Raw genomic sequence first — 15,000 nt, 5'->3', positions numbered from 1 at the left:
ATATATATGTATATGTATTTATATGTATAATATATATGTATATATATTATGTATATATATATATGTATATATATATATGTGTAATATATATGTATTATATATAATATATGTATATTGTATATATATTATATATATATATAATATATTATATAATATATAATATATATAATATATATATATATATATATTATAAGTATATGAAAGAATGGAGTTGAACGACTAGTTAACAAATATCCTTTATTCTCGACGCTGTTTCGAAAGGCTGCATATTCCTAATTCCGAAGGATAAGGAGTACATTATGCAGATTTCTCATCAGGAAAATCAAGGAACTTATGTCGACATCAAAATGCACAAAAAACATTTGGCTGACCGCTTTCAAGGAGCCCATGGCGAAAATGAATGTCTCTTTATAATGAGTGACGTCAGAGTGGCTGAATGTAGAAGAATCTAGAAGTTTCTAAAGGTTCAAGAGTTCAAACGAAGTAGGAGGAGGGAGGCATAAGAATAGTAATGTGAGAGAGTGCGGGTCAAAAGAATGATGGGTTTAAATTATTTCTTTTGTGAATGTGTGTCTGTGTGTGTGACTGTATATAACTGTCTTAATGTGTGTATGTGTGTGTCTGAATGCGTGATTGTGTTTGTGGATGGGTAGATGTCAGAAAACTGACAGCTGTGAGGTGAAAGATCTGTGGTCGTGTTTGTTCGATTATGTTTACTGTAGAGAAAGGAAAGTAGATAGCGAAAGGGAGAAAGAATCGGGCGAGGTGAGAGGCAACGCAAGAATGGATAGTAGTAATTGGGAATATAAGAATATCTTTTTGACTATTGGGGTAAAATATAGCAAAAATTAAAAAAATTTTTTTTGGAAATCGAGGGGTTATCTATATTAGTCACTATTTATATGAGTGAAAGGTGTGTCTTTTCCAGTGTAAACACCAGTAGGATCTTTCGACGATTGTGTTTATTAAAGGGCCTTTGGCGAACAAAATATGAAAAAGTTCGGAATTACAGACGCCACAAAATTTTCTGCCTTTATCAAACGGGAAGGACACCGACAAAATGGACCATTCAAGCTTGAACGTAGTGTTATTGTTCTTCAGACGCCAGACTAATTTGCTTAGCCCCGTGCTGTGTTGCTTTCTCTTATCTCTGAAAGTGGAATAATGGTTGGAGATCCTTTGGGCTAATTTAGAAGAGGTTGCGCCAATATAGAAGTAGACATCGGTTCCAGCAGAGATTTTGTATTGGTAAGTGGTGTTTCTAATTTTGGAATTTATGGATAGGAACTTTAATCTGTTGGGGTTGGTTTCCGATACTAAGACAGAGTTTTTATTGTTGTGATAGGTGTAAAAATTGTTGCTGGCTTTGGCCACGATACTATTCATCTTATTATCATTACTATTATTACTATCGTCGGCAAATTCCCTGGCTACAGAATGCTGCGATTGTTATCATCAATAATATAACTGTATTAAGAATGCTGGTACTATTACCACTAACACCACCACTGTTAATAATCTGGCTAATGTTATTATCATTATTACTATTGCTAACGCTAATGTGCTATGAATGTTGCTAATATCCATACTACTTCTATTATTATTATTATTGTATGTTACGTTTGATGGAATGGGTAAGGGCGGTGTGTCGCTACTCATGGGTGGAGAGACCCTATTTAGCAGCTTATTATTGTGGGAAGCTATTATCTGCGAAAGATTTTTAGTATTTGAGAATGCTATTCTTACTTTATGCGAATTTATAGTGGAGTAGTATCTAGAATTACTAGGAAAATTCTTAGTAACGGCTTCACGGAACTGTAAAGGGAGATTAGATCTGATTTGTTCCCGAAAGGAATCACAAACCAGATATAGTTTTTTTTTTGTTCTTGAACCTTTAGAAACTTCTAGATTCTTCTACATTCAGCCACTCTGACGTCACTCATTAAAAAGAGACACTCATTATCGCCATGGGCTCCTTGAGAGCGGTCAGCTAAATGTTTTTTGTGCATTTTGATGTCGACATACGTTCCTTGATTTTCCTGATGAGAAATCTGCATAATGTACTCCTTATTCCTTCGGAATTAGGAATATGCAGCATTCGAAACATATGTCAAGAATAAAGGATATTTGTTAACTAATCGTTCAACTCCATTCTTTCATATACTTATAATTTTAAAATAAACATACAAATTTCCGCACGAAGACACGTAGTCTATGCCCTAGGGACGTAGCTTCAACCGTGTTCTTTCTGATGTGAATTTGCTACCCAGGTATCGGTTATCTTTCGAATTATCCTTAATAAGATAACTCATTCAATTACTCAAGTATATATATATATATGTAATAAATATAAGAGAGTGGTCACTATATGGCTCACTCTAGCACCAGTTATCCAAAGGTTTTCAACCACAAAAATACATGTTTCCATGAAGTCAGTACGATTGTTAGCTCACACGGACAGGGCAAATAAAAAATAACAAAAATACAGATTATTTTGGGACAATTGTTTCGCTATTAATGAATTAAATGTAATTTTACTTACAAAAAAAATCCACTTGTAGCTCCTCAGCCAAAACTATCTGGATGAAATCCACTCAATCACACGCCAGGCCACTTGGTGTAGAATAGATATACTATTAAATTAGTATCTAATTCTCTCACCTTATTAATTAATTATATATATATGTATATATATGTATATTATATGTATATATATATATATATGTATATATTTATATATTATATATATATATATATATATATATATGTATATATATATATTATGTATACATATATATATATATATATATATATGTATATATATATATGTATATATATAAGTAATATATATATATATATATATATATATATATATGTATATATATATATATATATATATATATATATATATATAATATGTATATACATATATATGTGTGGTGTGTGTGCACAAACATTATATAAATATACATATATAATGTATATATATATATATTTGTATAATATATATATCATATATATCCTTAAATCCTTAAAAATGTTTTAGCCCGAAGGCCGCGGCCATCCTGGGGCACCACCACGGAATGAGCTACACTAATATGTGAATCCACCTCTGATACGTGACACTTGATCAACAAGGGAGTTCGATGCCGCTGCCCGCATCTGTGTCTCCTGTCGTGAGGTAGGTTCATCTGGGACCCCCGACAAGAAGAGATCCAGATTAGTTTTAAAGAAACCCACATCCACACCATGTAAGTCTCTCAGCTATTTAGGGAGGATGTTAAAGAGCTGCGGTCCTCTGAAACCCAAGCTGTTGCAGTATCTGGACCTGTATTTTGATGGCGATGTTGGAATCTTTGGCACCATGCAGTGGCGCCCCGTTCTGCGGTTGGGGTAACTTTGAATGCCAGGATTTTCTAGATGTATATCACCGCATATCTCTCCCGCCTTCGCTCTAGGGAGAAGAGGTTTAATACTTTCAGTCTTTTCCAGTAGCTGATATTTTGCATTGAGACGATCTTCTTTGTGTAGCTTCTTTGAATTTCTTGGAGTTCTGCTGTTAGTTTTATATTGTGTGGTGACCACAGTTGGGAGCAGTAGTCCAAGCGGCTGAGGACGAATGTTTTCCAGAGGACCATCAGTGTCTCCTTCTCTATTGTTCTGAAAGTTCGGAGAATCGATCCAGCTAGCCGTCTGCATTTTATCACCAGATTAGTAATATGCACTTGGAAAGATGCATCGTTGCTCATGTCAATGCCCAGGTCACGCACTGATTTTGACTCAGGGATTGCATTTCTTCCTGGGCCAGTGTATCCAGTCTGCACGTCGTTTACCTTTGTGTGCCGGTAGCGCAGGGCCTGGAACGTACCTGCATTAAACTGCAAGTTGTTGTCCTCAGCCCACCTGTATATTGTATCCAACTCCTGTTGCAGATGCGCAATATTTTCAGGGTTTTGCATTGTGTGGGAGACTTTTGTGTCATCTGCATAGCTATCAAGGGTGGCCATCGTAGCAACTGAGGGCATGACTGAAAGGGCCACTATGAACAGCAGTGGCCCCAAGACAGTGCCCTGTGGGACACCGCTTGATATTTGTGTTTCCTTGGAGGTGGCTCCATTGCTCACAACTGCCTGTCTTCTATCTTTTAGGAAGTTGTGCAGTCACTCTCCAAGTTTTCCGCCTATGCCGAGACCACGCAGTTTGTGACAGACCATACCGTGGTCGACTTTATCAAAGGCTTTTGCAAAGTCGAGATATATTACATACACATTTGAGCCATTTAGTAGCTGTTTTAACACCCAGTCATAGTGTTGCAGGAGCTGTGTTAGGCAGCTTCTACCTGGTCGAAATCCATGCTGGGCGTCAGACAGCAAGTCATTTTCTTCAAGAAACATGGATAGGGCATATTACCCCCTCTTTCAATTTGACTGGGAGCTTATCACATGCAAGAAAGCTCTGAAAAAGAAGCTGTAGCGGTTTTGCAAGGGCTCGTTTGCACGATTTGAGAAGGATCGCTGGAAATCCATCAGGTCCAGCAGCTGAGTTTGTGTCAATCTCATCTATGGCTAGTGCGATATCATCATCTTCGATGTTGATGTACTCAATTTTTGCCTCTTTGGCCGCAGGTAATGTGGCAAAGAATTCTTCTGGGTTGTTTACTTGCCTGTGTCCTAGAGGTGTAGTGAACACACTTTGGAATTGTTCGTTCAGTATTTCACTTATCCTCGTGGGATTTCCTGTGAGAGAGCCATTTTTTGGAAGAGAGGTCCTATTCTCTGGTGCACTGTGGCTGTCTCTTTGGCAAACTTAAAGAAAGCTTTAGGGTTTGATTTTATATTTTCTATTACCCAAGCTTCTTTATCTGCTCTCTCCTTTTCATGGGACTGATGCAGACTTTTCTGTTTCCATTAGCATTCTCTCGAGCCGAGACTTCTCACCACTTTTGGTGTGCTTGCTCAGGCGGTTCGCAATCCTTGTCCGTCGTCTCTTAAGAATCTTCCTTTCTCTAGGGATCCTGTTTTTGTTTTTGTGTGTGCTGGCCCTGCACACTGGGACATATTTGTCACATATGGCTTGTATTATGGACATGAAGTGTTTGTGTTTCATGTTAATGTCCGGTGTGGAGAGACATTCAGGCCAATCCTGTTTGATGATCTCTTTCTCAATCAACTTCCAGTTTGCTTTATGAAAGTTTAAGTTGGAGAGATGGTGGATGCTTCGTATAGGCTGTGTGTTACGGGGGCTTTTGTCCATACATAGACAGCTCTATTATGTTGTGATCCGAGATTATTGTCGGCATCACATTAACATTATGGATAATATCCATATTGTTTGTGAAGCAGAGATCCAGTATATTATCTGCCCTTGTTGGTTGCAGAACTATTTGCTACATGAAAGAGGCATTTGTGAGATGGAGCAGGGACTCCACCTGTGCCTGCTGATGGTGTGTCATCCCTGGGAGCATCTGCCCCCCCCAGGCCATTCCACATTGGGGAGGTTAAAGTCACCCATGAAGAATACACTGTTGTGTTGTTCAAGGTTGGTGAGGACTTCTATTTTTGTTAGGCAGTCTTCAATCATGCCTGAGTGATTTGGGGCATCTGGTGGGCGATATGTAGCGTATATGACGATATTCAGTTGTCTTATGTGTACAATTTGAGTGTCACACACTGAGTTTGAATATGACAGCAGGGCCTGGGGCGTGAGGTCATCTCGGATGTACATTGCATCTCCACCATGGCTCCTCCCTTTTCTATCTGAGCGTATGACTGCATATTGTGGTATGTGTATTTCTGCATCCCCTATATCAGGTCCAAGATGCGTTTCTGTGAGTGCCATGCATACGGCTTGATTGCATGTCACAAGGTCTCTCAGGAATGAGATTTTCCTTTTACAGTTGCCACGCAGCAGCCCTCCTACATTCAGTAGAAATATTTTTGTGGTGTGTGTGTTGGTGTCTGTGGTGACCATCCTGCATCTGTTGGTGGTGGCCTTATGTGGTTGTAGTTCCAGCTTTGTGTTTGTAGCCGGGTCAGCTGCTGAACAATTTTTTGTGCCATGCACAAAAAAGATTGCTGTTCAGCTGCTGCCCTTCTCACATCTGGGTGAAGCTGGCCATTTGTTGGGTTACCGCGCACTACATCCGCATATCGTCTTTCAGGAGTGATAAGTGCGCTATTTTTCCTTCTTTTATAATTTTCTTTTTCTTTATCTTTTTGTTCTCCCCGGGGGAGGGATTTTTGTCTCGTGTCCATGCGGTTTTGGTAGGGCTTCTGATGTGCAAAGCGACAGTTTGCGCCTTCGATGCCGTGCCAGCAGTCCCCCTTCAGGTTGAATTTGCAGATGTTTCTGCCTTTGCCCTTATATTTCTTGCTGGGGTTCTTCTGTTTTTTCTGAACAGTGCTTATTTTAGCTTTAATTTTCTTGTCTTTTACCTCTTGTTTCCCATCAATTTTAGGGTGCTTTCCCTTTTCTTTTTTATTTGTATTAGTCATTTGACTGCGGCCACGCTGTAGCGCCACCTTTAGTCGAGCAAATCGACCCCAGGACTTATTCTTTGTAAGCCTAGTACTTATTCTATCGCTAAGTGACTGAGACGTAGACACTTCAGCATCGGTTATCAAGCAACGATGGTGGGACAAACACAAACATATCTATCTATCTATCTATCTATCTATCTATCTATCTATCTATCTATCTATCTATCTATCTATCTATCTATCTATCTATCTAACTATACACCGTAGGCTTTTCTTTCCACGGGTAAACCTCACCTGTCCTCCCCTTTACACTTCATATTGACATTTCTGTGATAACGATCCCTATTGATCAATTTTTTTTTTCCTCTCCCCCCTTTTTTTAACCCCCCTTTTTTTGTCCTCTTTCTCTCCTTTTACGATCCCTTTTGATCGAAACTCCCCCTTCCTTTTTTAAAAAATTTTTTTTTTAAACCTTCAAAAGAAAAGCTCTACCTTGTAATTTGTTCTATCTGTGTGCAGCCCTGTGTGGCTAATAAAGAAACATATCTAACTATACACACATACATACATACATATATAAAGATATACATACATACTAATACATATATATATATATATATGTATATAATATATATATATATATATATATATATATATATATATATATATATATATATATATATATATAATAATATTAGGGAGTAAATCCAAACTTACAGGGAAAAATTAGATTTAGGATTAATCTAATTTTATAGTATAAATATATATATTAAATTAGAGATAAAACCACTATTAGGCAAATCAAACAGTGAAATCATAAACCATACATAGAAATAAAATTAATTTTAAAATATATAAAATATAAAATTGAAAATTTAAATTATTTAAATTTAAAGTTAAAAATTATTAAAATTAATAATTTTATACTATAAATTTATTAATATATATATATTATATATATATATATATATATATATATATTATTTTATTATTATTATTATTTATTTATTTATTCATTTATTATTTTAAATATATATAACTATCAAAAATTATTAAAAGTTTATATAAGATAAAGAGTAAAACCACTACGATCGTTTCAGGCCCATAACGTAATTCGAATAACAATAATTTGAATTCAATTAATAATTCGAATTATGGTTATAGTCAATCTTCAGCTTAATTATAATATTTAAATAAATAATCAGAAATATTTAAACAATATTTTTAAAGAAATAAATAAAATAATAATTTTTCTAATAAAAAACTCTATTATCAAACTAGAAACTTAACGATTATGATTATGTCATGCAATCGATTATAATGTGAAATATAAATTTTTAAGTATTAATTTTTAAGGTAAGAAACCCATAAATAATCTAATATCAGTTATAGTCAATATCTAATTACATACATATTTTACAAAAAAAAAAAATTACTATTCATATTATTAAATATGATTTCAAGTCAAATAATTATATAATATTTGAATAATAAATAAATTATCAATGAAAATATATATATGTATACAAATATTAGAATTAAGATCTAAAATTATCTCTATCAATAAATATATATGCACGTATAATAAAGACCTAATAAACTAATTATTTACTTATAAAAATATTAAAAGATTAAAAGATTAAAGATGAAATAGCTAATTGTAAAAAAAAACAAACAAACAATCTTAAACGAACGCTATAACAAATTAACGTACTATATATCTCTTTGGCTAACTAATAACTTTCAAAAATCGTATAGTTAAAATAAAATAATAAAATAATTAATGAAATAATCAATCCGTAGTTATATAGTATCAAATAAATACTACAAATATATTTATCAATGGGAAGAATATTACTACTAATTATCGATTTAAAAAAAACAATATATAAGTTATAATAACAATTATAAGAAATTTAAAATAACTATCAACAAATATAGTTATTTATGACTAAAATTTATGCTATCAATACATGTATATACATGAAAACTAACTTTAAAAAACTCGTATAACTGTTAAAGAACTATATATTTCTTTGGCTAAGTAAAGTCTTACGAATAAACGTAAAATTAATATCTAATCATTATATTAAAAAAATTACGATAATTAGATCATTACATAACCATCAATATTTATATAAAAAATATTATACCATAAAACTTATAAAGTATTTAAATTTTGAAATTTAAAAATCTTAAATATAAATATATACTTAGCTTTGCGAGGTTTTAATAATAATAATAATAATAATAATAATAATAATAATAATAATAATAATAATAATACGAATACGAATACGAAGATTTGAGAAGAGAAACAAGTTTTACAAGCAAAATAAGCTGTTCACATCCAATGCCAAAAAATTCTACAGAGAAATAGGGAAGGAGAAAGTAACCGTTAAAGACCCCCCCCTCCCATGGAAGAAGTTCAAAACTTTTGGAAAAGGATTTGGAGTGACAAGAAGACGCACAACATAAATGCAGACTGGATTATACAAACTGAAGGATCCTACCAAAATTTACAACAACAAGCATGGGAAGACATCACAATAGCAGACCTAAGAAAGGCACTCACGAAGTCCCATAATTGGAAAATCCCCGGTAAAGATAGGGTGCCGAATTTCTGGCTCGCATCGCTCCCATGCGCACACGGTAAGCTAGTTCAGCTGCTCATGGAATTATGAGAGACCCAAAGAAAAAACCTGAATGGTTAGCAAGTGGCATTACTTACCTACTCCCAAAGAATAACGAAACCAACCTTCCAAAAAACTACGGCCTATAACCTGTCTATCCACCACGTATAAAATCCTAACATCTATCCTGGCGGAGAAAACATAGCATTCATGGAGAAGAACGATATGTTCCCCATTGAACAAAAAGGGTGCCGCCGAGGCTCTTACGGATGCAAAGATCAACTGCTAATCAATCGTATGATCCTTGAGAACTGTCACAACAAGCGCAGAAATCTCAGCACAGCATGGATTGACTATAAAAAGGCCTTCGACAGTATACCGCATCCATGGATCTTGAGATCGCTGGACATCTTCAAAATTTCCCCTGTGATTTCAAACTTCCTGAAGCACAATATGTCGTTGTGGAATACGAATCTCCAATTATACCACTCTAATGGAGTACTTGCCTCAGAAAATATAAACATCAACTGTGGAATTTTTCAAGGTGACTCACTTTCACCTTTAATATTCTGCATAGCCCTAATACCCCTTACAAGTGAATTAAACAGAACAGGGTATGGGTATAATTGTCAATAAAAAAATAAGCCATCTATTTTTATGGATGACTTAAAACTTTATGATAAAGACAATAATGAACTTGAAGGCCTATTGCGCACCGTGAAAGCATTCAGCGATGACATCGGGATGGAGTTTGGAGTTGAGAAGTGTGCCAAGGCCACTTTCCAGAAAGGGAAAGTGAAGACCACAAATTCAGTCGTGTAGATGTTGACACAGTCATAAGAGAGCTTGAGCAAGAACAAACATATAAATATTTAGGGATAAATGAAGGCTCTGGTATTCAGCATGCAAGCATGAAAGAGAAAATCAGGAAGGAATGTTATAGGAGAGTTCGTGCAGTCCTGAAATCTGAACTAAATGCACGTAACAAGGTGTTAGCTATAAATTCCTTAGCAGTTCCAGTTGTTACTTATAGCTACAATGTGTTGAACTGGAATATGAGTGAAGTAAAGAATATAGATAGGAAAATACGCAAGCTGCTGAGTTGTAATAGGATGCACCACCCAAAGGCAGGCGTAGATCGCCTTTACCTTCCCAGAGCCCAAGGCGGTCGATGCCTGATCCAATTTGAACTAGCTTACAAAACAACCACAATTGGACTGGCCAGATATCTCGAAATATCGAATGACTGGATGCTAAAGCTCGTGGAAAATCACGAGAGACGAAAGAAGCTTCATTCTATCACAAAGGAAAGCAAACAATTTGCTATTGATCTCGTGCAGGATACCCAAACTGAACAACCCGAGGGAAGTACGGCAACTATTGTTGCAAAGAAGGTGAAAATGATGGCAATGAAAAAAGCGCACGAGCAATTGGCTGATAGGTGGGAGGAGAAACCTCTGCACGGCAAATATGTGACTCGCAGCAAACAAGCTGATGTTGACCAGAAGCAAACCCATCAGTGGCTACGGAGCTCAGGGCTAAAAGCAGAGAGCGAAGGTTTCATCCTGGCTGCTCAAGATCAAAGTCTATTAACCCGGAACTACCAGGCCAATGTGATGAAAAATGGAGCAGACCCAAAATGCCGATTCTGCAACGACATGATTGGAACAGTGGACCACCTAATCTCTGGATGTAAAGTCTTAGCACCAGTGGAGTATAAATTAAGACATGACAGAGTTGGCCAATATCTCCACTGGCTAATAAGTCGGCATTACAATATCAAAACTGCCGACAAGTGGTATAATCACCACCCTGAGGCTGTAACTGAAGGAGAAAATGTAACCATTCTGTGGGACTTTCCAGTACATACAGACCGAACCATCAAGGCCAATAAACAAGATATTGTTGTGAAAGACCAAAACAATAAAGTTTGCTTATTGATCGACATGAGCATCCCCTGTGATCATAATATCTCAGCGAAAGAGTTTGACAAGCTCAGAAAATATAAAGACCTACTCATTGAAATTGAGAAAATGTGGCATCTCAAGGCGGTTACAATACCAGTGATCGTAGGAGCACTAGGAATGATCAAGAAGGGAACCGAAAATTATATGAGAATGATCCCTGGCTTACCATCCCTGCAAGAAGTGCAAAAGATTGTCTTAACTGGTACATCACACTTATTGAGAAGAGCATTGTCGATGTGAGAACTGTTGCTGCTCATGTATTTTAATTGAACTTTAAAAAAAAAAAAATGAACGAACTACTGAGTTTGGTTTAATGGCCTACCAATGTATACTATGAGTTTCTTTGCCCTAGGAGTCGGGAAGACACTCGGCAAGAAATGGAAGCAAATTTGAAAGAAGAAAAAAAAAAAATAATAATAATAATGATAATAATAATAAATATATATATGTATAAATTATTAATTTAAATAATTTTCTAAATTTTAACTTTAAATTTAAATAATTTAAATTTTGAATTTTATATATTATATATTTTTTTAATTAATTTTATTTCTATGTATTGGTTTATGACTTTCACTATTTTTTTCTTTCAGTTCCCGCCAACCGAATCAACTCACAATGCTTTAGTGTATATATATATATATATATATACAAATGATTATGTTTATGTTATATATATATATTATATATATATATATATATATATATATATTATATATATATACTCGTAATGGTATATGAGAAAATAAAAGATAGACTAAGCGTACAAACATACATACATACATCACACACACATACACACACACACACACAAATTTGATGGTAACAAAATGTAACAAACAAAGGTTTTAAGTGTTTGTAATTGGAACGATTATTTTGTATGCTAAGATATAGAACAGGTAAGTGTGGTTTCGTACTCACCTGAATTTTGTACACGTTTTGCGCGGTTTTTTACTGCATATCGCTATCCTTGATTTTCTAGCGGCAACTCTTACATAACACGGCCTTCGACAGGTTCGTCTGAAAAATATATAAACAGGATATACTTTTAATCATTTAAACATACATACATAAATATACATATATACATACCAAAATATATATATATATACATTTATATAATTATATATATCTTTTTCTATGTTTATACGTATATATATACACACAAAAAAGATTATGTTTATATTTATATATATGTATATGTATGTATATATATATATATATATACACACAAAAGATGATGTTTATATTTTTATATATGTAAATATATATGCAAATACTTATTGATATCTAAATATAAATGTTTGTGTGTGTGTCGGTATATGTGTGTGGTTATTTTTATGTGTGTAAGAGAAAGAGATAGATAAATAAACAATTAAATTGATAAATATAAATATACTCTTTTACTCTTTTACTCTTTTACTTGTTTCAGTAATTTGACTTCGGCCATGCTGGAGCACCGCCTTTAGTCGAGCAAATCGACCCCGGGACTTATTCTTTGTAAGCCCAGTACTTATTCTATCGGTCTCTTTTGCCGAATCGCTAAGTGACGGAGACGTAAACACACCAGCATCGGTTGTCAAGCAATGCTAGGGGGACAAGCACAGACACACAAACACACAATACATATATATATATATATATTATATATAATATATATATATATATACATATATACGACAGGCTTCTTTCAGTTTCCGTCTACCAAATCCACTCGCAAGGCATTGGTTGGCCCGGGGCTATAGCAGAAGACACTTGCCCAAGATGCCACGCAGTGGGACTGAACCTGTAACCATGTGGTTGGTTAGCAAGCTACTGCGCCATATATATATATTATATATATATATATATATATATATTATATATATATTATATATATATATATATATATTTATATGGAGAGAGATATATATAGAGAGAATGAGAGAGCTGGAGATAGATAGATAGATAGATAGATAGATAGATAGATAGATAGATAGATAGATAGACAAATAGGTATGGTAGTCTTCTAAAATCAACAATAATGTCGTACGTTGCAAAGACTGGTCTGATTCGCATACGAATTGCATACCAGAACCGGAACGTACCCAAAACATCTCTGGAACACTCTCATAGAGAGAGCAATCCAGATTAAACGTAACAGGCCGGATATTTTTTCAAGGGACAGGAAACAAAAGCCATTCACTTTTGTAGAGATCATCTGTCCGGCTGGACGTAAATATATTATCTTGTATTAGGGAACTAATATGAAGAATTAATGCAAAACATACGGCTCTAATATAGAAACTATAGATTTACATTTGTATATATGATTTTTTTGCGTAATGAGATAAAAAACCAAGGCTGTATAGATATTTGAGCATTTATAGATAGAAGGTCTTACAGCTGTTTTCAGGATATTTATTAATAATATCCCTTCATCGGAGACGGTGTGAGAGGAAAGTTAAGTCATAATTAGTTTAGATATGTATGTATGTGTGTATGTATGTATGCAATGTCTGTGCAAGACCCTGCCTCAGTAAAGCTGGACTCATGAATCATCTTCGTAGTCATAAAACGAGACAGATGAGTGACAACCTGGCCACTGGTGGTGGTGTAACACACCATACTAATCATATCTGTCGGGCATGTAGAAGAGAGTGTAATTCGGCAGGAGGACTTAAACGACATGCAAAGGTACATGAAGCCCAGTTACAACTACAGCCGACTATTACCAGTAAAGGGTTTAGTTGCCGATTTTGTACAAGATATTGTCGATCTTTAGCTGGGCTAAAAAGTTACGTTCGATCACAGCTCCAATAACAGTTAAGCTTCGTGCAATGGCCATACTCGATAACGAGGGGGCAACCATCATGTATGTATGTATGTATATAATAAGTGTGTATACATATATATATAAATATATATATATATAAGAATTTTTTACGCAAGAAGATAAAAACCAAGGCTGTGTAGATATTAGAGCATTTATAGATAGGTCTTACAGCTGTTTCCAGGATATTTATTAATTATATCCCTTCATCGGAGACGGTGTAAGAGGAAAAATTAAATCATAGTTAGTTTCGATATAATACAAATAGAGAGTGAGGTGGAGCAATTACGAACGAGGCACTGGGCTTAGTAAAGACAGGTAGACATAATATAGACGCCGGCTAATTCAGTCACCTTCCCTTCTGCTCAGTAGAGACACGTCCCTTCAGTCGTCTCTCTTTACAACATCATCAGAGGCCCTGTAGAAAGGTAGGACTTTGACCCACCATTTCGTAAAATATCTTCAGACCATAAACTGGATTTTAATGTTGAATAACAAGATAGACACCACAAGAGGTACCCAAGAAGTAACCAAGAGGTACCCTAGAAGTAACCAAGAGGTAACCAAGAGGTAACAAAGAGATACCCAAGAGGTACCCAAGAGGTAACCAAGAAGTAGCCAAGAGGTAACCAAGAGGTAATAAAGAGGTACCCAAGAGGTAACCAAGAGATAGCAAGAGGTAACCAAAAGGTACCCAAGGATTACCAAGAGGTAGCCAAGAGGTAACCGCGAGGTACCCAAGAGGTAACCAAAAGGTAACCAAGAGGTAACCAAGAGGAAACAAAGAGGTAAAGTGTTGATGTTCAGTCGGGTGAAATAAAACAATGACTTACCGAGTCGTGAATACAGCAAGACTTTCTCCTTCTGTCGTCGAGTTACCAGAATCAACTGTTTCGTTATGAAACGACGGAACTCCACTCACCGGGTCAACTTCACTGTCGGATTCTTCATCAATTGCATCAACTACCTCTGAAGCGTCTTCATTCCCTGACTCGTCCGGGTCCCCTGATTCGTATTCATCTCCTCCCTCGTCGTCATCGTCTGACTCGTCACCATCCCCTCCCTGATCGTCATCCTCTGACGATAACGCTTCATCGTCTGACTCTTCT

General features: G+C 35.3%; 1 protein-coding gene across 1 annotated transcript in view; it reads right to left on the bottom strand.

The window, feature by feature from the left end:
• Positions 1–15,000, bottom strand: part of LOC118764574 (hemicentin-1-like) — a 46,249-nt gene that overhangs the window by 30,732 nt on the left and 517 nt on the right. The window contains exons 1-2 of the mRNA XM_036505444.1: positions 14,725–15,000; positions 12,001–12,099 (exon numbers count right to left, since the gene is read on the bottom strand). The exon at positions 14,725–15,000 is cut by the window's right edge and continues 517 nt beyond it. Of these exons, the coding sequence (XP_036361337.1) occupies positions 12,001–12,099; positions 14,725–15,000 (375 nt within the window). The remainder of the gene's footprint in view (positions 1–12,000; positions 12,100–14,724) is intronic.

The sequence above is a fragment of the Octopus sinensis genome, linkage group LG8, assembly GCF_006345805.1.
Source record: "Octopus sinensis linkage group LG8, ASM634580v1, whole genome shotgun sequence".
Classification (NCBI taxonomy): domain Eukaryota; kingdom Metazoa; phylum Mollusca; class Cephalopoda; order Octopoda; family Octopodidae; genus Octopus; species Octopus sinensis.
Note: the sequence above shows the minus strand (reverse complement) of the source record. Positions and strands in the feature narration are given on the sequence as shown.